Source organism: Acromyrmex echinatior, chromosome 11 (assembly GCF_024713525.1).
Source record: "Acromyrmex echinatior isolate Ae372 chromosome 11, ASM2471352v2, whole genome shotgun sequence".
Classification (NCBI taxonomy): Eukaryota; Metazoa; Arthropoda; class Insecta; order Hymenoptera; family Formicidae; genus Acromyrmex; species Acromyrmex echinatior.
Window position 1 is genome coordinate 6850771 of NC_141862.1, and position 27827 is coordinate 6878597.

At 38.8% G+C, this 27827-nt stretch overlaps 1 protein-coding gene across 3 annotated transcripts; it reads right to left on the bottom strand.

The window, feature by feature from the left end:
- Positions 1–28: 28 nt before the first annotated feature.
- LOC105145879 (uncharacterized) lies at positions 29–25900 on the bottom strand. 3 transcript variants are annotated; one of them, XM_011055773.2, is made up of 4 exons: positions 25289–25899; positions 12329–12433; positions 6305–6513; positions 29–3785 (listed from the first exon to the last, which is right to left on the bottom strand). In XM_011055773.2, the coding sequence occupies exons 3-4, from the start codon at positions 6484–6486 to the stop codon at positions 1460–1462; spliced, it is 2508 nt and encodes an 835-aa protein (XP_011054075.2). In that variant the 5' UTR covers positions 6487–6513; positions 12329–12433; positions 25289–25899; the 3' UTR covers positions 29–1459. The 3 variants fall into 3 exon arrangements, with proteins under 3 accessions (XP_011054075.2, XP_011054076.2, XP_011054077.2); XM_011055774.2 differs by lacking the exon at positions 25289–25899 and adding an exon at positions 13494–16286; XM_011055775.2 differs by lacking the exon at positions 12329–12433 and having other exon boundaries at positions 25289–25900.
- Between the last annotated feature and the right edge of the window lie 1927 nt (positions 25901–27827).

Here is a 27827-nt window from a genome sequence, read left to right on the forward strand (position 1 = left end):
ACGCATGTATTTACATATTCAACACGAATTGCATATCGCAAAAAGTGTTTTATTGAGAAAGTCACATAAATTAATATTATAAGCTAATATTAAGTGGCTAATATTGGTTTTGGTGTTATCACATGTCATAGACAGCCTGTCGAGCTCACCATAGCGGATAATACAAAACGATATAATGACATATCGTACATTTTATGTATATGGATCACGCTGACGAAATATTACACACAGGAGTGATTACGAGTAATTTTACAACATACGGATTAGCAGCGCACTTGAGATTCGCCATTCATCTCTCTATATACAAATTATTTAATATAAATAAACGAATCTCTACACATGTAATATACAAAAGTAAGAACCGCGGAAGAGGAATCGCAGAGTAGACTCTTCTAGACGGAGAACGACGACGCCTCGACGAAGAGTTTTGTCATGAGAAATGCTGTGTACATATCTACATACAGAACCGTACGGACGACACATGTTCGACGTTCTGCGAATAAATAGCCGCTTAAGAGAATAAATACGCCGTGGCAACTAGATTGATCTACCTGCGCGTGTCAAAACGATGTTGCCGCAATTACTATGTCGACAAACATAGGTAAAAAATAGAAAGTGGGAAGAGAGGGGAGAAAGTATGTTTGGATGCAGTGCGTCAATAAGCGTAAAAAATAAAGCCTCCTTTCGAGTTCGGCGTACTCTAATACTTCTCGAGTCTCGGCTAACACCTGACGACTTAGCGCGATAACGCTCTTAATACTTAATACTAAATATTTCCATTTAACAAATATCGAATAGCGGTTTCGCGCGCCGGTTTGCCAATACGCGAGACGCAACGAGTTTTGTGTATTTATTTTGATTACGGCGCAAGGCGATATTACTCGGCTTTGCGGCAGCATATCATCGAGTTTCCAAACTCGCGTCGTTTTTTTAAATAAACAATTTCAATGTTCAATCGCATAATTATTCTGCCAAGTCAGACCTTGTTACGCACAAGCAAAAAGAATGTGTTGTCGGAAGAAAAATGCGACAATTGAATTCTCACGTAGTCGAGGAGACGAGCCGCCGACTGCTCGGAACACAAACGTTCGCATCGCTCAGTCACACTCACGTCTCATTCACACCGTATTGTCCGAAAATAAAAGGTAAAATTAGAACACTTAAAGATTGTGACGAACTACAAAAATATATCGATCCACGTACCACAATGCAAAAACCATAATGCACTGTCCTTTCATCATCGGGTTAGGTACTTATTTCTGTTACTTATTGTCTCGATCGCTCGAAGCCCTTTGCCAAGTTCGTACAACATACGCGAACGCAGGCGTAATTTACGCTGCTTTCCTTTGCATCGCGCATATTTTTTCTCCCGTACGATCGCATCGATCATTAAAGGAACTAGTTCTCTCGCAATTTCAACGCGTAAAATTCCGCGCAGGCTCGCGAGGTCCATTGCGATTCAACACTCCTCCGTAGACGTGCTAGAGATCTGTGTGCTAGCGCCGCTAGAGAAGCTACTCCTGCAAGTCTCTACGGCGAGAGCGGTGTCCGGCACCTGGACGAACTGCACTTTCTCCTTGGGCCACCTGCTCCTGCCGTAGACGCAGTTGAAGATGTTGTAACGATGATCCATCTCCAGGTGACTCAGAGTGCTACTGTGCCGTCGCTTTAGCACCTTCTTTGCCATCAAGCTGCGATTGTTCTTGTACGAGAGTTCTCGATGGAAGCAGAAGAACTTACGCAGCTCTCGTTTCACCCGTCGGGATCGATAGCCAAAGAGCAACGGGCTCACGTAGGCGGCCAGGATTAAAAAGCTGAGTGCGAGCACGTCGTATTCATGCGGGAACACGTAATCCGAGTATTGTGGCAGATTCTTGATCATGTTCAATAGCACGTATGGCGACCAGCAAATCAGGCCCATTACGATCACCAGCGCGCTGATTCTGGCCGCCCTAGTCTCCTCACGATACCTGAACAAGGAGCCGTTGCTGATCCGATACTTGAGAGAATTGATGTAACTGTTGGTGCTACGTACACTGGCCACTCGATGCAGCGAACTTGACTTGCCAGGCGCGGGTGTGATCGTCACGATGGGCGTCAAAAAGCAAGACGAGGGTTCCGAACTATTGTATCCAACGTTTTCTGCATTTCTACTAATCGCGTATGATTCCACATTGGCATCGAAGATACTGGGTCTTGACAAACGGCGACTGGGTCGTCTCGATCTCTTGTTCTCCGAGTTACCGCTAGAATTCGGGATCTCGTTTTGTGCTTGTTCCTGTTCTATTGTCTTAACAGAAACCTCCTCCTCGATACAACAGGTCGTCGTCTTAAAAGAATCCCGTTCGAGATTGTCCACGTCGTCACATGGCTCCTCCTCTGTCCTCTCGCATTGGGTAACTGACAGAAGACAGTCGGAGGACCGTTGATCTGTGAGGATTTTGATCTTGCGAGTTGTTTTAGGAACTGTTAAGGAATCGAAGTAATCGTAGCGTCGGTCGTCGTTCTCGGAATCACTCGAGTCCGCCCCGGCGATCCACCCGGAGGATTCCCCGATCTCGTTCGTTAGATCACACGAAGATTTCCGTCTCCGATCGGCTTCCGAATCGTGGAATTTGCCAACAACGAGGTTCTCATAGGATGAAACGTGTTCCTTCTTGAGGTAGTTTGTCTGCAGATCAGCTGCTTCCGTCAAATTATTATCATTGTTTTGATCAGACGGCACTTCCACCGGTTGCAGTCCTACCGTGAAGACGATTCCCGACGACGTCTGCTCGTCATTCGATCCCGTCTGTGCCGCGTCCAAGGACGACGAAAAGGATCTCCGACGTGATATCTGATTGACCGAATGCGTAGTCTCGCTCGTCTCGTCGATGGACGAAAGACTCGAGATTTTGGGTATTCTACGAAACTCTTCGGAAAACGTGTCAGCGGATTGATGCTGTGCCTTCACGTAATAGTACGGATCTTCGCTGAAACTACCCGATGAAAGAATCGGTCGCGAGCCAGTCCTACGAGTTCTCTCAGAGTTTCGGTGCGCGGCCGAATAGATGCTGATATAAATCCAACAAACACCGGCGAATGGAAGTAGATATGCGAATACGCTGTGTACGACCGTGTAAATGAATCCGTAAGTAACAGAGTCGTTAGTCATGGTACGAAAAATCACAGTAGAGTTCTCGAGGAAACCGATGCTACTATCGATCTTGATCGACTCGATCGTTTTAAGTAACGTTGGCGTCGCGTCATCGATCACTTCCTCTTCCTCCTCCTCGCTGGTCCCGTTGCCGAGGAACGTGAACGCGGATTCGAGCGACGTCTCCGCCGTCGCGGTAATGTTTGATACAAATTCGCTATAGGACGAATTATTCAGCAACGTGCTGCAGGACAGCCACAGGCTACGCGGACTAGGGTTCAAGGCAGCGACCAAGCCGAAGGTCATTGAAACCAGCCAGATGGAGACGATCAGCACGGCCGACTTGAGCTTGTCCACTCGAGCCCGATAACGCAGTGGGTCCACCACGGCAAAATATTGATCGACGGCAATCAGCAGGACTGATAGCACTGACGACGTGGTAACGAGCGCAGTGGCACCTTCGGATATCGCACAGATATTGCTGGCGGCCGATGGAGACGTCGATGGCGAATCAAACGGCGACGTGAAGTCATCTGGCGTTGACGTAGACGTCATCAGTGTGTCTTCCACCGTCGGGCCGTCCATCATCAGCAACGGGTTCAGCACGGCACATGTCAGCAGATTCGAAACGGTTAGGTTCATCACGAATCTGGAATTGAGACAGAACAGGCCGTCTTCAACATCGAACGTTGATAATGTCCGACTCTTGTGTGATTGTCTTAAATTAGCGATCGATGGTTGATTGAATGACGATAGCTCATTAAACCATGAGATGAGATCTGTTACGATTAATAAGTCAATCAAGATGCAAGGCGGAATAGGAGATAAGAGAAAAAGAAGGGAAGATCTTTTATATTATTTTTTTTCCACGCGAGTCAATTGTGAATCAAAACGACTTGATAATTGAACAAACAGACACAAACGTATATAATTCATTGGTAGAAAGCAACATTAAAAGAGACACAAAGCCACAGAAAGCACTGAAAGAAAAGAAAGCGGAGTTTTATTTTCGTATTTTTCTGCTACGTTTTTAATTACAAGTCACGTATTAGCAAACACGAACGTCATGTGAATTGTATCGAATTGCTTAATATTCTTGCTCCTCGTGGATGGATTGTATTCGCCGTTTTTCTGCCAATATGACAAATTCGTCTTGAAAACGTTTAAAGTACTCGTGGTGTTTCGTTTCATTTAGTTGTGTTATCAATGGATCGACGAGCGAATTCAACTGATCACTTTGATCTAAGTATAGCTCGAAAATATCGTTCACGTTATTTTGCAAAACGTCGGACACGAGATAATAAATGAATTTTCCTTTATACAGTGGTGAATGTTACAGTTTCGAGTTGCACTGTTAACAGCGACGAAATGTTCTGAAAATACGACAGATTTATTATTACATTTCGTTGCTGCGGTTGCCAAAGTTTGGTACTCGGCGAGTAATTGATTTCCTGGCTCAGCAGGTGGAAGTCTACGTAATAACAATGATATAGATCCAGTCTTAGTAGTGCGCAGCTCTATTAATACAGCTTACTAACTCAACTACTACTCAACTGAAACGTTTACATTCGCAGAAATTAGTTGAGTCTCGGCCAATCGAATTTCAATAAACGAGAGCTGACATTACATCCGTCTCGCGACGCAGGAACATTATTTACGATCGCAGGATATTCAAACAGCACGACGCGTAATATTGATTTGTAACAAAATTTTGTTTGTACAGTAAATAAGAGTCTGTCGCAGTCTGAATACGTCAGTCATCTTTACATCTCACGTACGCGTTATTTTTACATTGCCTGCAAATAGGCCTCATTTGCACGACGGTTAAATTTCCAATGAAAATTACGGGAAAAACGCCGATCTACCTACCTCCGTCTTTCCGCATTACGTCGTGTCGACGGCGACGTGACAAAAATCACAAACTGGAATATTTAGACTGGCAGAGATCCCACGATCGAGGAGCACGAAATTTGTTTAATAAATAGCAATCTATAGAAAGCGATGCATTGAAATGCTATTTTATTTACAGACACGATAGAAAATACATCCATGCATCCTTGTAGGCAAAAGCATGCAAACGCGAGCGTCCGAGAGAAAATAATTTTCCTGCTATTGATATGGCGATCGACATTTTTAACAGGCGCAACATTTTCCGTAACTGAATTTCAACTGTATCCAATAAAAAAAAATGATCCTACTCGTCAAAGCGCTTTTAATTTTAATACAGAACAAGCCACGGATATAAATATCGGTCGCGTGACGAGAGTTTCTATTTATTTCGGACCGCAGCCTTTATTTTACAGTGCTTTATTGTTATTTCATTTTATCGCAGTAAAACCGTAAAGTTTGGTCGATTATCGACTCGGGGGGGAAAAAAAAAAACGGAAGTGGCCGTCGCCATCGATGTGCGTATAGGGTTATTAACCTTGGCATGGAACGCAACAACGCGTGAAATGAACGCACTGTGGATTATTTATCGCCGTCACGTTTCAGTGAATATTACGCGAAAGTATGGCGACGCCTAAATATATTATTTCCATCTCGTCGGCTCGCGCGCGCGCGCGCGCGATGCTTTTATTTCCGGTTTGGCGTGCGACGCGACAAACGCACAAACGAGACTCGTTGCGACGTTCGTGCGTCCCTTGTATCCTCTGCGGTCTTTGCTGTCCACAAGAATAATTACGCTCGTTATCACATACGTCAACGAACTGCGTTTAACGAATTTCGAAAACTGTCGCCTACGACACAACTGACTGGACCGCTTCTTCGATGACAACATGATTTTGCAATCGCATCAACATCAACAATATTATTTATTTATCATACCCTTTATTTATTAACCCTTTGCCCATAAACAAGTATAGCATGCGATAATTCGAGTTATTGACACTTCGTTTGGACAACGAAGTGTTTGGAAAACAAAGATACGTATAGCAAGATATATATCAGGTGCGCAACTAAGTTCTCGCTGTTATTTTGATGCGAATGCCACGAAAATAACAGCGAGAACTTAGTTGCGCACCTAATACACGTAAGATAAAAGTTTCCGAGGTGTACTAGAATGATAGTAAAAGTCAATAACGATGTTTCTCTTCACGGAAACCGAGGGAACGACTCGGATATTTTCAACTTGATCATTCTCGGCACGAAAGAAATCGATCCACTAACCTGTTAGAGATGGTGCGCAATCCCGGCCTGACAAGAAACGCAAGCAGAAGAGTCGCGTTGAGGAGAAAGCAGCCGAAGAGCACGAAGCTCCAGGCCGCGATCCCCGGATTGTTCCACCATCTTTCCAGATTTCCCAGGTCCGCAACCGATCCTCCTCCAATTCCCGTCGCAGCTCCATCCATTCACAAATAATAAGTATATTACGGGATCTGGAACAAAAAACGCAACGCCGTTTTTCCGTTAGAACGGCCTTCCGACGTCTTGACGGCTAACTATTAGGTGCGCAACTAAGTTCTCGCTGTTATTTTGATGCATTTTCATCAAAATAACAGCGAGAACTTAGTTGCGCGCCTAATATAATTTCAAGATCAAGATTGATCCTTCGACTAATTTAGCGCGAGATTAATTTCGTAATACTGGTGTGCCAAGGTGGAAATCAAGTGCGTTTAAAGAAATTAAATTTAAAGATGCCAGAAGGTGGATCTGGCATTTTTGAAGTAAACACTCGTGGAAACCTCAAATATTATCATGAAATTCAATTTTACTTGGGGAGCGAATTCTAAGAAATTATAAATTTACTCTGAGCGAGTTCCAAGAAAGTTACGCGAGACTGTCGCGCGATCAATTCTTCGATTATGGTCCAGCCTGTTTCTCGCTGGAGAACTTCTTATTGCGTTCTCAAAATGGATCAATTTCGCATGATGTCGCGAGAAAATGGCACGACTACGGCGCACTCAAGGAGTTCCCGTCGACACGTATTTTTAGACGGATTTCCCCGTGTTGCAAAAATATCCGCGTGAATATGTAACACGCGTGTACACGCGCTCAATTGTACGCGCACGAACGAGATTGATCGAGATGATCACATGAGGAGATCTTAAGAAAGAGGCGAGCTCACGTGGCGGGAAAAATGTACCTTTTGTACTCAACACGAAAAGATGGTTTCCGCGAATCATCCGTTGTTGTACCCGCATATAACAGTTCGAACAAACGCTGTCTATTTAAATAATAAAAGAGAGATAATCCACGCAGACCGAGGTTAATGTAATGAAGATGTCTTCTGAATATAGCGTGGCGTACGTTTCTTAGCTATCTTTGTCTCCCTTTCTTCTCTCGCACTTAAAATGCTTTAGGCTGGTGTTCATAATCGATTCTTATATTTAAGACTGTCTTAACCGCAGTCTTAAGATGTCACAAACCAATTAGAGGATACGCCGTATTTAATTGACGTTTCATCAAGACAAGATTTCTTGTCTTGATTTTCAAGATAAGAAATTTCGTTTTTTTCGTCTTGACATTGTATTTCTTGTCTTGAATTTCTTGATTTTGTAAGCAGGGTCCTTGTGGCTCTTTGACTACGTCATGTCGTAAGAGATAATAAGAAAATATAGATACAAAATACATTGAATGCCGAGTCGTCTTGTAGTTTACTATGTTCAAAAGTGCCTATAATGTCTATTGTCCACAAATCTATTGATAAAGATTAAAAATATTTCTCAAATTTTTAACATCATTTTTAATATCGTGAGGTTACTGCCAAATGTAACTATTTCAGATTATTAGATTCCTAAAATTATTAGATATAATTATTATAATTGCTATATATTTTAATCATTCCTGATTTAATTGCTATTATTAGTAGAAGTAAACGTATACATGATATACTTTTGTCAGTAATATCGCAATATTGATTTTATATATGTTCCTTTACATAAATGTAAAGGTTAATATCTACAACAAGGACGTACGGTGAATATAATTTAATTTTAAGTTTAAGGTTAGTTCAGGGACTTCACTCCTTTTCATTAATCGATTTACTCTGCTTATATGCTATTTTGCTGTTTAGTAGATTTTTTTATTAATTGTATGAATATATTAGTTGTTGGAATTAATTCGTAGCGTTTTACAAGTGATGGGAAGTACTTTCATTAATGTATTTTTTAATGCTCATGTGAAATAAATAACATTCTTTCATTAAAAACGCTACGAATTAATTCCAACACCTAATACATTTCCATATTATATAACCGATTATAAATACCAATAAATACAATTGAAAATGTTGAAACTTAACTTATTCAAAATTTTTCAAATCAGAAATAAAATAATAAAATAATAAAATATTAAAATAATAAAGCATTAAAATAAAAATTGTTACGGAAATTTAAGAAATTCAAAAAATTTCTTGACTTATTGTCAAGAAACCTTGGTCTTGTTAACAATTTCTTGTTTTGAAATAAATTTCCAATTTCTTGTTTTGGTCTAATCTTGATTCAAGATTCAGATTTCTTGAATTTCTTGATCTTGACGAAACACTAGCCGTATAAGCATTTTAAAATAGTATTGAGACGATCTTGTGATAGGAACAGACTATGAATATAGGCCTATGTTATATTTTTAAAGTGTTTAAAATGTTTAAAAGACAAAGTTATGTTCAAATTATGTATTTAAATTATGTTTTCTTTCCAAGTAATATAAAACAAGTTGATTTAAAAAGATCAATGGTACGCGTATGCGTACATATGAATGTAATTTTAATATGAAAAAACGCGTTTTTGTTTGCCATTATAACACCTGAGGCGTGTAAACAAAAAGCGCGAAGATGTATAATCAAAAATTCGAAAATAAAACGATTCTTCTCCTCTATCTCTCTCTTTCTCTCTATTTCTTTATCTGATTAATGTCAACTAATTTTTTTTCGAATGACAGTATATCTTTATCCGCTCGTTTTTTTTGCACTGCTATTACTTGAATGATTGATCATTCAAGTCAATATATAATCTTTATCATTAACATCTTTTCACTTATCTCTCAATCTGCACAAAGTGTTCGTCGCTTTTAAAGTCCTCGTTTAAACGTTACGGACGATTTTTAATATTATCAAGATAATCATTTTAAAATCACGATCAATCTTAGCACTCGTAGCGGGGCGTTATAATTGATTTACGATAGAATTATTTACGAAGAATTATTTAATTAGATAAAGACCTCTCATTTAGACTTTATACTTGTTTAGACAGGCAATACTTAAAGTGATAAATTATAGCGGTAAGTGACAATGACCTAAATTCCGTCAGTTTCGTAATCCGTAAAATCCGCGCCGAGATTTGCTTAGACTTGACTAGAAAAATAGTTAGTCTTGCGATATAATCTTGATTTGATTCATATGACTTTAGTTTCGTGAGTAAACGGAGAAATAATAGAGAGAGAAGAATCTACAGCAGTCTTTGTATGACATAAAGTATGGGATTCTAAGTTCGTACACAATTCTTTTCTGCGCTGATGAAGAATAACGAGAAAAGAGGAAAGCCAAGTGGAACTTATCATTTCAACGTGCAGAGATCGACCTTACACTCGATTGCTGCGAAAACTGGCAGCGGTTCAAAACTCGAGATGTTGAGAAAATGAATAAAAGCAAGAGAGAGAACATGTCGAAGGCATCAATTTATGATGATCGATTTACGATGTACAGATAGCTATTTATTTCCGTTTGACGAAAAATATCGTTTGGAGATCCGATCATACAACGTGGATTCGAACGATCCACTATCTTGGTTTCCGAAATGGCATTATCGCGCGACGAGCCCGCGTTATGAGTCATGATCTCGCGTTCGCGACGACGAGAACATACAATGCCATGCCAATGGAAACAAACAGAACTTCACGTGATTTTATGGAGCAAGTGATAATTGAGCTGGGAGTGAGACCATTTCGTACATATGACGACCGTTCTCGTTGCGCAATAAATGCGCAATCCCGTCTTTAACTCGCTCTTATTCCACGGTATCTCTCGGGCTTGTCTTCGCGACACGTGAGAAGAATGTCATTTCAGATGTACTTTTATAACCGGTGCCGAGTATTACGAGCGAAATCGTCGCGATATACGTTTCGCAGTAAAAATTGTAGCTCTCGTAAATATAAGGTATTACGAGAAGAGTGGAAAATAATCTACACTTTCCATGATATACTTTCGATGTAACACAGTTATAACGTTATTAAGGTCTTCTCGACTTGAAACTCTGTTTTAATCGTCTAATTAAAAAAAGATTTAATGTTCTATATAGTTTGTCTTCTCTCTAAATTTTTTTAAATGGAATCTCGCTCTAAAGAGTGAAAATTGAATCCGTATTAAAAAAGAGTGGCTCAATTTTCAATCCTTAAGAGCGGTATTCATACGTCGGATCTGATATTTAGGACTGTCTTAAGTACAATCTTACGTTACGAACCAAATCAAAGGGCTGCGTTAGCATCTTAAGATATTACTTAAGACGGTCTTAAAATAAGAACCGATTACAAATATCAGCCTAAGAGTAAGATTTCACCCTTTAGAGTGAGATTTTCATTCTAAAAACTTTAGAGTTTCCTTAATATTTAAAATATTATTAAATTAATTGGAACGCACAACAAAAGGAACTTCCCCTTAATTACCACAGTCTTTTTCATTCAGACTATACAATTTAACGTGAGTTAAATCTAAATATTGCACGCATTATCTTAACCAGTGCATTTATATTCTACTTAGCATTTCAACCAGAAGGCAAACTTATACATTTGCATACGTACAGTTCATCGATTCTTGAGATTCTGTTGCTATAAGAGGCTCCAACACGCGTGTCGATTATGCGAATTCCGCTGCGTAATGCACGCTAGTCTTATAACGGCATTATTTTCGCGCGCGTCACTTGATAAGCGCGAAATCGCTTCCGCGCGAACGACCGCGACAACGTCTGCCATTGTATATATCCTGCCAGAAATAGCGCACAAAAATCTAAACAGAACCGCGCGAGAATCGCTCATTATCCGCCCGTCCGCAATTGCGCACGGCGCGGGCGCGATAACAGAATCGCCGGCAGCGAATCCGAAGCAGATGTCATTGTCATTCCGAGTAAAGCCTGCCGCTCACGTGAGCGGAGTCGTGAGCGACATGGACCGCGATATGTCGTGTCGGCCCGCGCGATGCGGGTACGCGGAAATGTACATATCGGGGAAATTGACGACGTCGGCGTCGACGTCGACGTTGACGTTGACGTTGCTGGCGTTATACGCCTCCGGCGGCTCCGATAAGCCTCGATTCTGTAGTTCGATTTCGACGCGCACGACGATGTTCCCGATGTTCACGATGGTTGCGCATCGCAACAGACTTCAGGCAAAATCTTCCATGAGTTATCGCTCGTATACAACAAGAATGGTACAATAATAAGTACAGAACGCAATGTCGAATGATGTTTCGAAAGTTACTACAACTTTTACGCGATGTTTTGTTATAAGAACTAATCTGTCACGAGATGTCTGAAATTTAATATTTGAATTTTAAGGGACAAAAGAACCCTTTAAAATTTAACGGGGACGGGGATATTTTTTGAAAATGTTGGATTTTTGGAAAATCTAAATACATAGTTATCGAGTATATTAAAAATCATAAAAGTTTTATATAAAATATTTTTTATATATTTTATCGTTTCATCAATATAATTGATTTGAATAAATTTAAGCGTCAGCTCTTTTTGAGGGATTATTTCACTCTTTAAATATCAAATTTAATATTTGAATTTTAAAGGACAAAAGAACCCTTTAAAACTTAATGGGGATGAGGATATTTTGAAAATGTTGGATTTTCAGAAAATCTAAATACATAGTTGTCAAGTATATTAAAAATCATAAAACTTTTGTCTAAAACATTTTTTATATATTTTATCGTTTCATCAATATAATTGATTTGAATCAAATATAAGCGTCAACTCTTTTTGAGGGATTATTTCACTCTTTAAATATCAAATTGGATCGATACAAAAACTTTTTCTTTCAGATTTTTAAGTTTAACAATATATTTCAATGAGAATCAAATCGGTTCCATACAGTTGCGATGGATCTCTAATTGTAAGTTCCAGACAGCGCGGCATTACGATCCGTGAGACACAATTTATCACGCGCGAAGACTCGTATCTTGGAAATCTCTACTCTAATACTTCCGAAGGTCGTTCGATATTGGGTTAACAAGGGAATTGGGTAAGGCTGGTAACTCACCAGAGATATGTGAAACTTAGTTGATCTCGATACAAGGGCATAACATGGCGCCAAGATCACATTTATTCCCTTCGTACCAGTTCTTCGTGCTCCATTCTCGAAGACCTTGAAGATAAAATAGACACCAGAAGCATTATTTTTACTGTGTTCTTTCGGCTTCCTTACTGTTTCGATAAACAGTATTTCTCAAGTATTTCTTATCAACTACGAGTATCGCGGCCGCGCAACGCTACGACCGGAACAGCCGCAAGATACAACTTAAAATAGATTTTGCGTAAGAATCTTTTATTTATAATTATTAAATTTTCAATATAAAAGGTATCTAATTTGAAAAATATATATAAGACGCAACGGAAAGTTTAAAGCGATGTGTCCACCTCTCGTTTAAAAGTAAATAAAAAAGATGTGTCGATGACGAAGAATGAAATAAAGAGATAAAGAAAAAATTACATCAGAATTTACATTGTGCAATTTATTTCGCATATTAAATCATTCTCGATGTTATATACGCCCTCTTCGAGAATAATTATCAAATCTGTTTTCCCAACGATAAGTCAGCAGATGAATCGAACAAGCGCGACTATATAATGATAAGCGATATTTTTTGTAGCATTGTTGAAAAGTTAAGTCACGCGCTATAACATCTACGATGCTCTTTCCGGAGAATTCCTTCAGTTGACATTTGGTCTTGCATCTTATTTCACCGGCGATTAATTCAAAAGGATTGATTGATTCCAGAAATCTCACACCTTGAACTTCCGATATAACTCCCTGTCGCATGTCATTCAAGACGAAACGACGAAAGGAAAATTCAGGACGAAAAACACTCGGGAAAATTGCACGTATAGAAAATTTTCAAGTAACGTTTCGATCAACAAATCGACACCGAAACTTTAAATAATAATAAATAGTAATTCCGAAGAAATCTAAAATACGATAGTAAAATCTCTTCGCTCTGTTTCGCGCGCTCAAAAAAAAGAGTATACATCCAGTGTGAGATGCAACATACAGATATTATACCCCGCTCTGTAAACGGAAATATACAACTCGTTTAAAAAACAAACTCGCGAAAGAATGGCGATTTCGTAAAAACAAATCTTGGCTTCCGCAATTTCGCGCGGCGAAATCTTCTACATCGCACGGATTTATGAAATTTTTTACTCACCCCACGTTGCGTAAATCAAAATTCATTTCGTAAACAAAATTTCCTTGAGACAGTGTTCGTTGTTGCCGGAAATTTTCCGGAGACCAATAATGAAATAAAAGACAGAGGCACAAAGTTATCGACGAGTTATTCACGGACGCAAACGTCACTTTAATTAAAAAGTGAATTCGCCCGTTGAAAAAAATTAACGTCCCTGGAAGTCGCTTAATGGAGAGGACGGTTAAAGACGACAAATATTTAAGATGTCTCGCGAGAACCAACTGACACTATGAGCAAACAACGTGGGACTGAGGAATCCCGCCATTGACGAAATGTTTAAAATCACTTTAGGAAAGAGAGCAGAGAGGGGGATGTCTATATTAAGCATTAATGTAAGTACATCGTAAGTATCATATGATTGCGAGAGCCAATATTATATCTTATCGACCTCGGATAAAATGTCGCCAGTCTTATTGCAACGCAATCTCGCAAGATTACGCGATTATCTAGCGGAATGCGCGAGAGAGAAATTAGCATACCAGAACGTAGACAGGTGTGGAAAGAGCAGTGTGAGAGATAGATAGGGTCGACATTAAGGTCATTAAGATTTGCAAAGTATAATATAAAAGTGTCCTTAATCTTTACCACAGCTGCGGAAGAAGATCGTAAAATATCACCAAGCGTATTCATAGCAATGCAAATACACGTTTTTGCGTCGCTACTTTTCGCATCGTATCAGCATCCGATTACATTAACAAAACAGCGAATGCGAGAAGTTGATGTCTCTGCATTTCTTGTCAAGTTATTCCTTTTTACGGCGCCAGTAATTAAAATTAATTAATTCCTCATGAATAATCATCTCCTTTTACCTTCCCAAATTTAATATTTCATTATTTATTACCATGTCACTATGTCATGTCTGTTTTTGCCACTTCCGTATCACTTCGAAGGGAGTAAAAATATTTACGACACTCGCATATCGTATGGGATTCCCCGATCTCGGATTTACATCACCACCTATGAATTCATATCGCCTTGGTAACAAAAAAAGGGTCTTGTTCCTTAATACGGAAAGAATGCGTGGGCAAGTCGGAGTATCATCGAATACAGCTTCATTTCCTGGTCGGAATACGAGATGTTCCAAATTCCAAGACGTTTTACCGTTCACTTCTTCGCTACATTGCATTCTTTTTTCTATACGTCGAGTCGCGTGCGAACAATATTACATTTATTAAATCCAAAAATATACTCATCAGGGAGTCAATGAGTTTTTTTTCTTTGTTAGATATATGAATAATTTTAACATAAATTACCACAATTGTTAGAAAAGATTTTAGATGACTGTTTAATAAATGTTCAGGGAAAATATTCGCAGCTTATATTATTATTGTCGACGGCAGATGTCGTAAAAGTATATCTCTGTACATGACATTGCTTGTTTTTGACTTGCGTTAATCTTTATTTCCTAAGTTTCTTGCCATTTTTAACGTTGATAAGTATAATATTCGAAGCGATAATCGCGTAAATAACGCAATGCTACAAATTGCCCCCCAAGAAAGCTTTGCAAAGAGTGACGCACTCTTAAAGAGTCCGCTATCATCAATTATCCCATTAAGATAATTACACCCATTTAATAGGAATGGAACTTTTATATCTTATTCCGCTTGCAAGATCGTGATATATTATCATTCGATATTATACATCTTATAAAGTCTAATCGAGCACAGTGATCTATCTATTTTATTTCAATCATAGTATTTTATATCTACGAGATTTCAATTCATGCGTAATTGACGCAGGATGCATTAGAATTATCGCACGGTTTTGGTTTTCCCATTAACTACATACTTAAATCTAGAACTCAGAGAGAAAGAGAGAGAGAGAGAATTGATATTGTCCTAACAATAAAATTCGTTATTAATGTTTTATATTAAAAACCTCGACAAATAAACCAAGGACTTTTCGTACCTTTTTTTATGACTAACGGTATCGTTGAGAAAGCGCAATAATTCCGACACTCGCCGAGTTTCCAGCAAGCAAGAAAGTTAAACAGGAACGAGCTATTTTAAATATCCTTGAATATTTTAACCGTCAAATCTGGAATTCTAGACCTTTCCTCGATGACGATATTTGATGAGAAAGCGTATTAATTTTAAAACACTCACTACATAACGAACAAAGAGAACTATGTAGGAACGAACGCAGCGAGCAGTCCTATGCGGGTTTCAGACATCAACGTGCTTCTGACATCACTGGAACTTTTCTCGCTTTTGTGCACGACGTTTGCTTCCGAAACAACGCAACTCGGAAACCGCAATATCCGCCACTAACTGCCTCATATATCGAGTAACGAATTTTTAATTCCGCTAATAATAACGAAAACCTCTCATGGTGTAGGGAATACAAGAGTAAAGTATCGGTAAAAAATACAATATTCGCTTAAATTTGATACGGAGAGGTTTGTCTGAATTTGTTACTTGCAAAAGAAGTGTAAATAACGACAAAAAATCTCTTAACGTGTCTGTTTCTCTTCGAGCCATTAAGTAATGTCATCACATTTCTATAGTGTTCCAAGTGATAAATATTTCGTAACTTTGAGTCTAGAAGTGAATAACTCTCTGACGAAAGTAGTTACGTTTCAGATTTAAATATTAATTATTAATCAAGTTATCGTATAAATGTAAATGAGATTCACGTTCTCATCTAACATATATTGCAATATCGCTATTAAAAAGTGACACAGAAAGTGACTTTCTCGAATATATCGTGTATGATGTCAAAATTTAAAAAAAAATGAATACTAAACAATAGAACGAACATTGAACCACTCCAAGAATCATTTGGGTCCACCTCATCATGGAACATGTCGGAATGAAATAATTTCCGATCGAAATTATTTCGTTTTCCCTAGAATAGAAATTTAGGAAATAATTGAATAATTCCGATCGAAATCCATTCCGACTTTTTCCATGATAGATACGCTGAGAGGCGACTTTGGCGTGAATACTGCAATTTCCTTCGAATAGTAGCACTCCAATTTTTTTTTTTCGAGACTTGTGTTTCCCGAAGGAGAAAAAGAAGATTCCCATGTCTCGCTATACCATCCGCCACTGCGAAGCGGCGGAAATTCATGACGCGATCCTCTCTGCAAGAAGAAATTAAATTTGTCTATTATGCGAATAGCTTTTTCCTTCGAGCTTTCGACACCCATTTCGCAACGCTTGTGGCTTGTGCGCCTCGAATTTCTCAATTAGTGAATTCCACGGACGGATATCGGCGGACGGGAGTGTTCATAGGCATTTCATAGGCTTGTTAGCATCTTGAACACTGGCTCGCAGCCATTCGCGCGTAACTCGTGTGTTGCAACTCGCCACCTATCATTAATACGTACATCGAATCGAATAATATCAAAGATCGACTTGAGAGAGAAAGAATGAAAAAGACGGATCAAAGCACGATTTTAACGATAGAATAAATTAGAATAATTCGCTCGCGAATTATTCCAATTTAAAGGCCAATCAACACTTTTTTTTCACGACATTAATAGCAGCAATTAATAACTGACTTCAGGCGACGGATTTAATATACCTCGACCTTGCACGCCGTAATTTTCAGCGTTTCCCTCGCGCGTGTTCTCCTCGCTTTATATCTTATTTTTATATTCCATTGTCAGCTTAAACGGCTACCGTTTATCCTTTAGCCGTGCCATGTCAGTACCGACACCAAGGTCGACACTTTTTAGTTCGGTACGCCCGTCAACGGATCGCTGATCTTGAAATATCGTCTCGACGCATACCGCCTACGTCAGATTGAACGCCTTAAAATTTCATCGTGGCAAAATGCACGGAGCATTATTAATAAACGATAAGCCCCGTTGCGGATGCGCGTGCGTATACACATAGGAGCGGAATAATTATGCATCGGATCGCGCGAGAACGCACATATATATATATATATATCGAACTACACTCGCGTTTCGCCGAAGCTCACCGCGGTGAACAAAGGTATTTTATTCGAGTGAAAAAGCGACGATACGCGGGCAAAATCGATTCGAACGTAACGACGCGAGCTCGAGTCACGTTAATTGCTTCGTGCGCGATCGCAATCGCCTTGTACTAACTTTTTAAGTGGAGGAGGGTACGTGTAAACTTCCACGCTAATTTTCCCGCTAAATCGCAATGACACGATATGACGTATGCAGAATGCGCTGTATCGCGTGCAAAAATCGTACGGATCAAGGACATCGCGTCGTGTACACGTCGAAAAGTCGTGAATCACATATGCGATCTCTGGGGCTCGTTATCTGCATTTTTGAAATTTTACAATACGTTGATAATTTTTGCGAAAATACTTAACGCAGGCATCCTCTTTAGCGTGAATTAATAATTCGTAAGCACTTTAAACGGGATCAAGATCGCATACCTGTACATCGAAAGATTGTTACGGATTAATTTCGATAATAGCTCAGTACTTCGGCCTCTCATCTGTTTTCGAAACGTATTATCTCAGAAAAGATAATTTCGGAGGAAATACTTATAAGAGCGCTCTTGACGTACCGCTGATGATTTTTCAAATTGATAACAATCTTTAAACGTTACGTGAATAATAACGAGATGACCTCAGAACGATTATTACGTCAGAATATTCGTAGAATATTATGACGAGTATATTCGCAGACAATTACTTATCGCGTCATGTATTATATTTTGATGCCCGAGTGTTACAGGGCATCTGATCTTGGCAACCTGCTGCGGCTTTAACAATATTCTAGCTCTCGTGCGACATTCCCATCTCAACTGTATCTCGAATGATTTAGCACAGGTGTTCGGTCAGGCAGTCAACAAATGCGGCCAACAGTCGCATTAATCACCGGTCGCTATAATTAGTTTGTCGGAGTTTAATAGACGGATTATTATCCGATTGATGTACCTATACTTCTCTCATAAGTTCTTCAACTGGCTGCTGTTTACGATTGTAATGTATATTTGGATTATGTTCTTCGACATATACATTTCGACGATGATACATTACGATGTATCATCATGACGTAATATATATAGGCACCATCGTCTATCGCCAATTTTCTATCTCGCCGTTATATCGTTAAACGCAAGAAAACAAATAGTTGAACGAATTGCTGGAAGAATTTATCTCGGATGTAACTCTCGTGAATTCTACCTGGGCGTTGCTGAATCTACAGATATGCGTCATCGTTATGTCGCTTCGCACTATTTCACGTTTCGGTATCAGTTCGCTTCTCACGTATAATTCACGCGGTGCTCCACCTTGACAAACGTTGATAAAAGCTGGAAGATACGGAGCGCATTAATTTGAGGAATCCGGCGAGTTACAAAAGAGTAACCACCAAGAGAAAACACCAAGCTAAATATAGTCGGGGGAGGAGGGAAAGAATCGAGACTCACTTTGTGTATTCGTCGAATTCTAAACGAATACGTTATTCTTGGACTTTTGTCACGTCGCGATTCGATCGTTGCACATACCTCTGTTCTCGTCTCGCGGTGATTACGTTATCAGAATCGTGCTTCGCGTTCATCTGGTATCACTCGAAGGAAAGTTCCTTAATCCAACTCGAATCGTTTAACGGCTATTTTGCGGCGTCGTAAGGAAAAGTTACGCTGCTTATCGCAACAATATATACCGTATTTAACCTCTGTTGCTCGTCTAACATGGCCTCTTGACTCTGCATTGTCATTTTTTTTTCTATGATAGATAATTTGTTCAATGAAAAATCGTGAAATTAAACTGCGCGGATGAATTTTATTATTGAAATACACGACTCTCGTAAATTCTCCCTGAAATATAATACATTTAAGAGCCGTCGATGGTGCCGTTTTGACTAATCATTTCAATTTTTTCTTTTTTATATTAAATATCGATGGAATATTAAAGATGTGTAAATATGATAGAAATAATTCTAAAAATTGTTACAATTAACGGATTCTCGAAATTCCAAAACGATTCAAAGTATGTACAAAGCAAACGAGAGTCAGGCGCAGTTAATTAGGCGCAATATTATAATAATATATACTTAGAATAATTTATATTAATAATAAAATTATATTAATAATAAAATTAATAAACGTTTCGACGCTTCTTCGAGTCAATATAAATATCAAAATAATTCTCTTCATTAATCAAAAATAAAAATAAGAAATAATAAAATTGGCACCTCCGACAAGGCTAATAAAAATAACAGTGATCCAACTAAATTATGACCATGAACGTAGAATTTTTAAATAATACGATACATCATTTATCATGCGATACATTGATTTTGCTTGAATAGAAATAAAAATATTGCTATTGAACGTATTTACATAAATAAATTTACGACTAAAATGAGCATGTCTGAATAACGATTAACTCGACTAGTATATTAGTAAATCATCAAAGAACGGCTATTACCTTTCGCGACATTTAAAGCGCGCGCGATTCCATTTAACGTTACAGCAACAATGACATGCTGGCGTTGGCATTGCACTGGTTATCGTTATCGTTACCAGCACGATTTGCGCCCGTAATCGTGGCACAGATCGGTCTGCACCCATCAGGCCTGGTGCGAACTAGGTTAAGGCGAATGAGAATCACTGTTGACCGGGTCAGATTCTTATCAGGCATTAACACTAACTGCATCAGTCAGCGGGAGACCAGCGGGGAATCGCGCGAACTTTCCAAGATAATCGCAAGGAAATGTTGTAACGGTACTTTTCCAGGCTGCTTCCCCTGATTTTCATACATAGAAAGCGAAGATAAGTTCGTGCACGTAATCGACGCCGGTGCCGGCGTGTGTCAAACGTCAGAAAAATAATTAATGCACTCGGCTTGATAGCGCAGTAACTAACTCCCGCGAATCTGGGGAACTAGATTAAAGGCCTCACGTAAAGGCCCCCAGAGTGGAGAAATTTCGTATCGTATTTCCGATACGAAATGCAATTGGAACACGATATCGAGATGTTCAAACGAACGCGGAGTAAAATATTATACGTATCGCATGTACGTTCGTATGTTAGCGGTTCGTTACGGGATAATATCTTAGAGTTGCACGTTACTTTCACTACGGGAGCTCTCGACTTTCTTACTTGTCAGCCATAATTATATACGACATAACAGTAATTTATCAGGTTTTCTATTTTCGTTGTCATTAGAAAACTGAAGGAACAGATTCGCTGTTACAAATGTAGATCCTTGACTCCTGAGAACCTTGATTCCCCCGTTCCGCAGGTTGGTTCTTTATTATGATCCTTGATACCGCAGATCCATGTGAGCCGATAGTTTTTTTTTTTCTTCTAATTGTTTATCGATCTTGAAACTTTTATACGTTCTTTGTATGTATATTTCATTTCGCGCGTATACGAAGCAACATCGAAACGAAACGAAATAGCAAAGTCAATTTTCACGCATATACAAAGATCGGCGGTGCAGTCTATTAAAAGACTGTCTGTAACAAAAATAACGGAGCATCGGGTACTGTTCCATCGTGATTCGCAGCCGCCTAATTTCGTTTGGTACCAGCAGGGTACCTGCCAGTCACTTTCGGTCATGCCCGGCGCAATGGAGAATTTTAAGGGATTCTTGACGTCAATCGACCAGCGGAGGAGGAATTCTAAATAAGATTATCCCTCCCTTGTTTAATATCTATAATTATCAGCGACCAATCGATACTTATTGCTGGTGAAAAAATTCATGAGTTATGTGATTGATTTTATTCCATATTCGCACGTCCTACATGTGATGTGATAAAACGAAGGAGGAGAGAAATTCTTTTTATAATCGAGAGTAACGGCATTATTATTTTTACTTGAAAACATTCGCATCGTTAACGATGACATCAGTCGGTTACAACGATGAACACCATGTAAAGCACCGTGTGAATCATCGTGCACCTTCCTTAAATGTAAACGTCGTGCACGCCGCGAAGTCGTTAAACCTCATTTGACTTGTAGAGAATACCGCAGTATATCCTCGAGACACCGATTTGTAGAAACCAATACGCACATCGCGTATATATATATATATATATATATATATGCAAGCCAACTAATCATTTTCAATAGAAATGATACATAAAGATGACTATAGAGAAAAACCTGAATAACACGACGGTAATATAATATACGTAAGAAGCAATAAATATATCATGAATCTTTAAAAAAAAAAAAGTTTAACAATGAATCGTTTTCTTCATTCTCGATAACAAGAAAATATGATGAATATTGGAATAATGAAAATTTTTTAGATATTACGATTAACATTCATACTCCATGCACATTTTAATTTTAATTAAATTAAATTTCTGATTGAAAATAAACAAATGAGAAAATTCTAATTATATTAATCAGATCATTTTGGTTATCTCTCAAGTAGAATTATAATGAATTCAAATTAGAAAATTCTGATTCGTTCGTTTTCAATCAGAATTTTAATTGATGCAATTAAATTCTTTTTCCTGTGTATCCGCAATTATATTTTTACTCCATTTGCAATCTGAGTTTTTTTTTGTCATTTTTAGCTTTAAAAAAAATTCAAAGTTACTTTTAAATATCTCTCTCTATATTACGTCAAATAATTTTTTTAATTCAAATGTTAAAAAAAATAAAAATTGAAATTTAAGAGTGAGATTTCGCTTGTACCAAAAAAAGATTGCAGAGGAAAGACTCAGATTGCAGAGGAAGGATTGAGAAAAGTTAACAATTTCGCAAACCACCGGATACTTTTCACGCGTTAGAGGAACATTTTCAAAATATTCATAAATATTCATAAATATAAAAGAGATCAATCGTTAAGAGAATCAGTCGTTAATTTATCTACGAGTTATAAAAATATATTCTTCGGAGGTTCATTCGCGGTTAATGGCGTGCCATAAATTTTCGATACACAGCCGAAAAGACACGAAACGTGTAGAAAACTTGTGTGGCTATATAATCCGATACTAAAATAAATCGCGAAAATTTCACGGATCAAAAAAACAATATCGAAAGCGGTTAATACGGCTCGACGTTGCGAAGTAAAGATCGGCTATACGCTCGGCTACGATCCCGAATGCGAAATATATTACGTAAGTTAGTGTAAATCCGAAACTTTCTAAACGCGCGCCGAGGCGTCGCGTCGCGTCGCGTCGCGTCGCGCTGTCTCCGAGTTGCGATCTTGATCCCGTTCACGGTAGTTTACGTGGGTTTTATTATGACGGTCGTATCGTACGGCTGAATCGCGAGTGTCAATGCGTAAAATTCAAACGGAATTTCACTGAATGTATTTCCTATTTGTCCATTCATCTCTCGACCACCACTGAATTTCGATTTCTTTCTTTCTTTCTTTCACTATACAGAATGTTCTTTAAAGAGACATTTCGAGATGAAAATTCGAATGTCAAAATAGGAATATCGAATATATTATATCGAGGATATAATATAAGTTTTTGAATTATAAACATTTAAAAAGTCTGTTTTTTATTCCTGCACTGTATTAGAACTCTTTTTCTCATTTTCGTTAAATAACATACATATACAGAGTGATTTTAATATATTTCGTCACCCATCATGAGCAGGTAGAGTGAATTGAATTGAGTCGAAAAGTCCTCTATCATTTTGCAATAGTTAAGATATTAATTACTAAAAATTGCCAAATATTGGTCTGGAATAATTTTTTACTCAAATACTATCAACTTTATAGAAAAGCAAGAGACAAAAATCATTTATTTTCTTCTCATAAAGTTCTGAGAATTTTTTTAGAATTTTTTAATAGTATTTTCTCATGTTGATAAAAATAAGGAAGTGCAGTATTAAAAAGTTGATAAAAAATTCTGAAAAAATTTTTTAGAGTTCTATGAGAAGAAAATAAATAATTTTTGTCTCTTGTAGCTTTCCTATAAAGCTGACAATATTTGAGTAAAAAAATTATTCAAGGTCAGTATTTGGCAATTTTTAGTAATTCATATCTCGTTGTAAATTGCGTAAACTGCAAAATGGTAAATGACTTTTCGACTCAGTTCAATTCACTCTACCTGCTCATGATGGGTGACGAAATATATTAAAATCACCCTGTATACTTATCTCCTTTTAAGTTACAAAAGTATACTAATTCACAGAAAACAAACCTCGTGTTAGCGAATCATATCGTCTAAAATTGCGCATTTAGGTGTGAGTGGCATTTTGCATTGTACCTATCATGAAACATAAATTCCAATCGGAATTATTCTATTTTCTTTAGAAAACACATAGAAATCTAGGGAATAATTGAATAATTTCGATCGGAATCCATTTCGACTTCCATAATAGATGCTCTGAATGCACAAATTTTAAGCGATATAATTCGCTAAGTTGAAATGCTTATAATTCAAAAACGTTAATAACCTTGACATTTTGGTATTAGGATTTTCGTCTCAAAATCATCTTAAGAATCTATCCTTAAGCGTTGTCGCAGTCTTCATCGGACACCCTGTATATATATATAGATATATATATATATATACGAGTCTATTATGAACTATTTTGAAATATTTACGCCCGCTTAACTGGAGCATGAACTGTCGAAAATAATAACATTACACGACAATACCGATGGTATGTACCACCAGCTCGGCCACCGGAACCTTCGGCCTTTTATTTTCGCGTTGCAAGGGGGGGAAAAAAAAGAAAAAGGAACGGCCGTGGAGAAACGTCGATCGGTTCGTTGCGCTGAGCGCCTGGCACGTTGCAATGGAACAGAGTGTTTCGAATGTTAACTCTTGACAGATTACGCAAAGTCGTGCTACGGAAATATAATATATATGCGGAATATAAGTCAAAGTTAACAAACGAGTGCGCATACTTTAACCCTTTGCGTCAAAACTTTTTTTCTGGCCAGCATTTTTATATCAACAGTATACATATATCTTTAAATCTTCAGTTGTCAAATATACATATATACGTCAAATAGTTATGGACGAGTTTTATGCGAGATTAAAACGAAAACAAAAAAAATTACGACCCTCCATTTGAAAATTATCTATTTTCTTTTTTTTTTTTATGTTAACGAATTCCGATACACGGTATCTGTGTCACGAAATTGACATTTCAGAATAGCATTGTAAAGTAGCCGATATGGCTTCGTGCATTTGAATAATTTCTTGAACAAAAAAAACTTAACGTTACAGCGAGACGTGTTTCTATTGGTGGCCTTTATAGGACATGTGATAGTATTACTAACCAAAGGAAACCCCGCCAGTAAGCCACAACGCCTGACATCGCGGTTCGTATTTGCATATTTAGGCGTGGACGGGAAAATTCGCGCCTCCGTAACTGTTTCGATATCGGAAAAGTAACGGCGCGATATGCAAATGTACGTGTTTCAAAATCATTATCGGAATAAAACGTGCATCTATTCCAATGCCGACAATAATATTCCTTTATCGCAGAAACAAATATTATTTTTTTTATGCACGTTTCCACTAATATAGGTTAACTTTAATTCTCTCGAACTTATTCTTCCTCTTTTTCTTATTTTTACGTCCGTTTCTACTGCAGATAATCTTTAATCTTGATTTAATCTTCCTTTTAACCTTTTTTTAACTCTAACAATATTAAAAAAAGGATAAAGATTAAATTAAACCGAGGTTAAAGTCGATCTTTATTTCCACAATAAAGGAATATCATTGCAAAAAATTAAATAAAAGTATCATCGATAACGAATTAAAAAGGAACGGTAAAATTACATAGACTATTTTGAAAGAGCGGTGCCGAGTCCACTGCTGCCGAATCGAGCGTTAAAAGATTTAAAAGCGTCCGGCTGACACGATAAGAAGACAGGAAGATACTCACCATAAAAATATCCCCGACTCGACTACCTCCTTCCGCTCGTCTTTTTCCCCGCGCCGCGATCCGCAGGTAAGATAAGTTCAGACGGATGAATTCAGCTGGCTCGCTCGGTGCGGACGGCTGCGAGTGGCTGCGGGGAGAGTCCGAGAGTCAGCTAAGTCGGCTGCGCGGCTGGCCGTTGCCCCGAGTAGCCTGAGTGTCAAACGGCACGGACAATGGCTCGTCCTGATGCTCGCCCGCGCCGGCCGCATGTCAGGGACGCGTGCTACGAGTGCTACGAGTGCTACGAGTGCGACCCGAAAGGGGCAGAGAAAGAGAGAAAAAGCGAGTTTGACGAAAAAGAAAGTGGGGGGGGGGGGGGAGATCTCGGTGTTTTTTTTTTCCTACACCCGTGAGCGCCCTCCGCACTTTCGCAGCGACGCCACGAGAGACGCGTTGTTCCCCCGCGTGTACACGCTACCCCTTTCAACTTGAACGTGGAAAAGGCGCGCGTCCCTGTGTGCACCGTATACGCCCGTACACGCCGCGCGACGCACCGTAACGGACTGAACTGACTGAAGTGAGCGCGTAATACTCCGAACTCCGAGCCGCCGTACCGAGCCGAACCGAATCGAATCGAATCGCCGACATCGCGGTAGACGCGAGCACGCCCGATCGCCGCGCGACCGGCCGCCGAGACTGGCCGAAACGCGCGGAATATTGTCCCCTCGTCCCCCCTCTCTCTCTCTCTCTCTTTGTCTTTCTTTCTTTCTTTGTTTCGAGTTTCTCGTTTTGCCCGTCGCTTATTCCCCGCTCGTTCTTTTCTTCTCTCTCACTCTCTCTCTTTCTGTCTCTGTCTCACCCGTATATGGGATGCCTAGCAACGGCATCAGTGGAAACCTCCAACGCGCTGAACTCTTTCTTTCCTTCACTCTTCTACTCCCTCGATCTTTAACGATGACGACGACGGGGCTCTGCCCTTTGACAAAAACTTGATCGCGACAGATTGTCGCGATCCACTCGAGCGAGGTGACAAGAAAGGTCATACGCAAGTCGTCTCGGTGTCGATGCTTCGGTTAACGAAACTCTTTCTGCCCGAATTGAGATTCCATAATCGCATTCTCTCACGTATGGGGGATCTTCTCGTGTTTCGTCGCGTGGTAAAAGTTACAACATGTACAGAAAAACGTAAGGTAATAAGATACGTGTAAACCGTAAGCGAATCGACCACAAAGGCACATCAGTACAAAAAAAGGCAATAACGTACTCTCTAAATTCCTTGGAGTGGAATCTTATTCTAAAGAGTGAAAATTGAACTTGTCTTGATAAAGAGAGTGGCTCAATGTTCAATCTTTAAGTGATGGGCTTTCTATGACAAGCTATTAAGCTTTCAATCTTATCTTAAGATTTCAGTCTTAAGTGTCAATCACAATCGATGTGGGGAGAATAATCGAGAATATGATTGATCAGTTTCTTACGACTTAAGATTTAAAGCTTAGGACTTACAGGTAATGACTTATCGTAGAAAACCCATGAGAGATTTCACTCTTCAGAGCGACAATTCAACTCTAAATTAAATTTTTAGAGAGTAAGTAGTAACGAAATGTTCATTTGCTTACTGCTTACATTTTTTATGTGCCACACAGCCTCAACGCTGTGGCGCGTGATCGCGATTTGCTTCCCCTCGTGACAAGAGTCGTCATCCGTTTACCTTTTTAGAATTTCGCGATGACGTATATCTGTGCAAATCGCAAATTTGTACGTCGATACAAATTGCCGGTCACATGAGCCAGCCGATACCGACTTGTCAGCTGACGGTTTAACGAGCGCCGCAAACACACGTCGCGCGCATTGGCATTTTACGAAAGGCGGCTTGTAGACGAACACGTGAGTGTCACGTAAATTGATAATAAAAAAAAAAGGAGAGTGCACCCGCGCTCCGTTAAATACGGGTCAGTCCCTGTACGTTTTTAGGAAGCGACCGGTTTAAACTGGTTATAGTTACATTTAACCACGGCGCTCGCGGCCGCAAATGTCAATAACGTATCGTGAAATGTCACGTAAATAGTAAAAAATTCTCCGGCAGAAAAATCTGCATTGAAACACGCGTGCGATCTTTTATTGGGCAAACTCGTGTATTTGCTTGATCTATGAATAGATGCTTGTAGAAGAAACTCATATTTAAAAAAAAAAAAGAGAGAGAAAATATTGCGAGATGCTCCTCTTCCTTCGCCTCCCAAATTGGTGAAAATTTTTCTTATAATTTTTCTACAAATAGAAACATTTTGCAGAATTGCAGAAAAAATCTACATGTTCTTAGGATTTTTCGTATCTTCAATTCTACTTGTGTATTCTTTCAGATTTTTCTATAATTTCTGAAAAAATATTTTAACTTTCTCAGATTTCATCAGAGATTATAGAGAAAAAGAGAAATGCTAGAAATCTTAAAATATTTCAGAATACATATATGAAAATTTCTAATAGAAAGATGTAAACTATTTACAGGCATTTTTAAAAAGTGTTCTAATTTAGTGTTTAAAAAATGAGAAATTTCCTAAATAGT

Bases quoted from the DNA above. Each gene is read 5' to 3' on its own strand.
- LOC105145879 (XM_011055775.2), bottom strand. From the start codon at position 6,486: ATGGATGGAGCTGCGACGGGAATTGGAGGAGGATCGGTTGCGGACCTG. The intron at 3,786-6,304 runs GTTAGTGGATCG...TCTCAATTCCAG, and splicing joins TTGCGCACCATCTCTAACAG to ATTCGTGATGAACCTAACCG.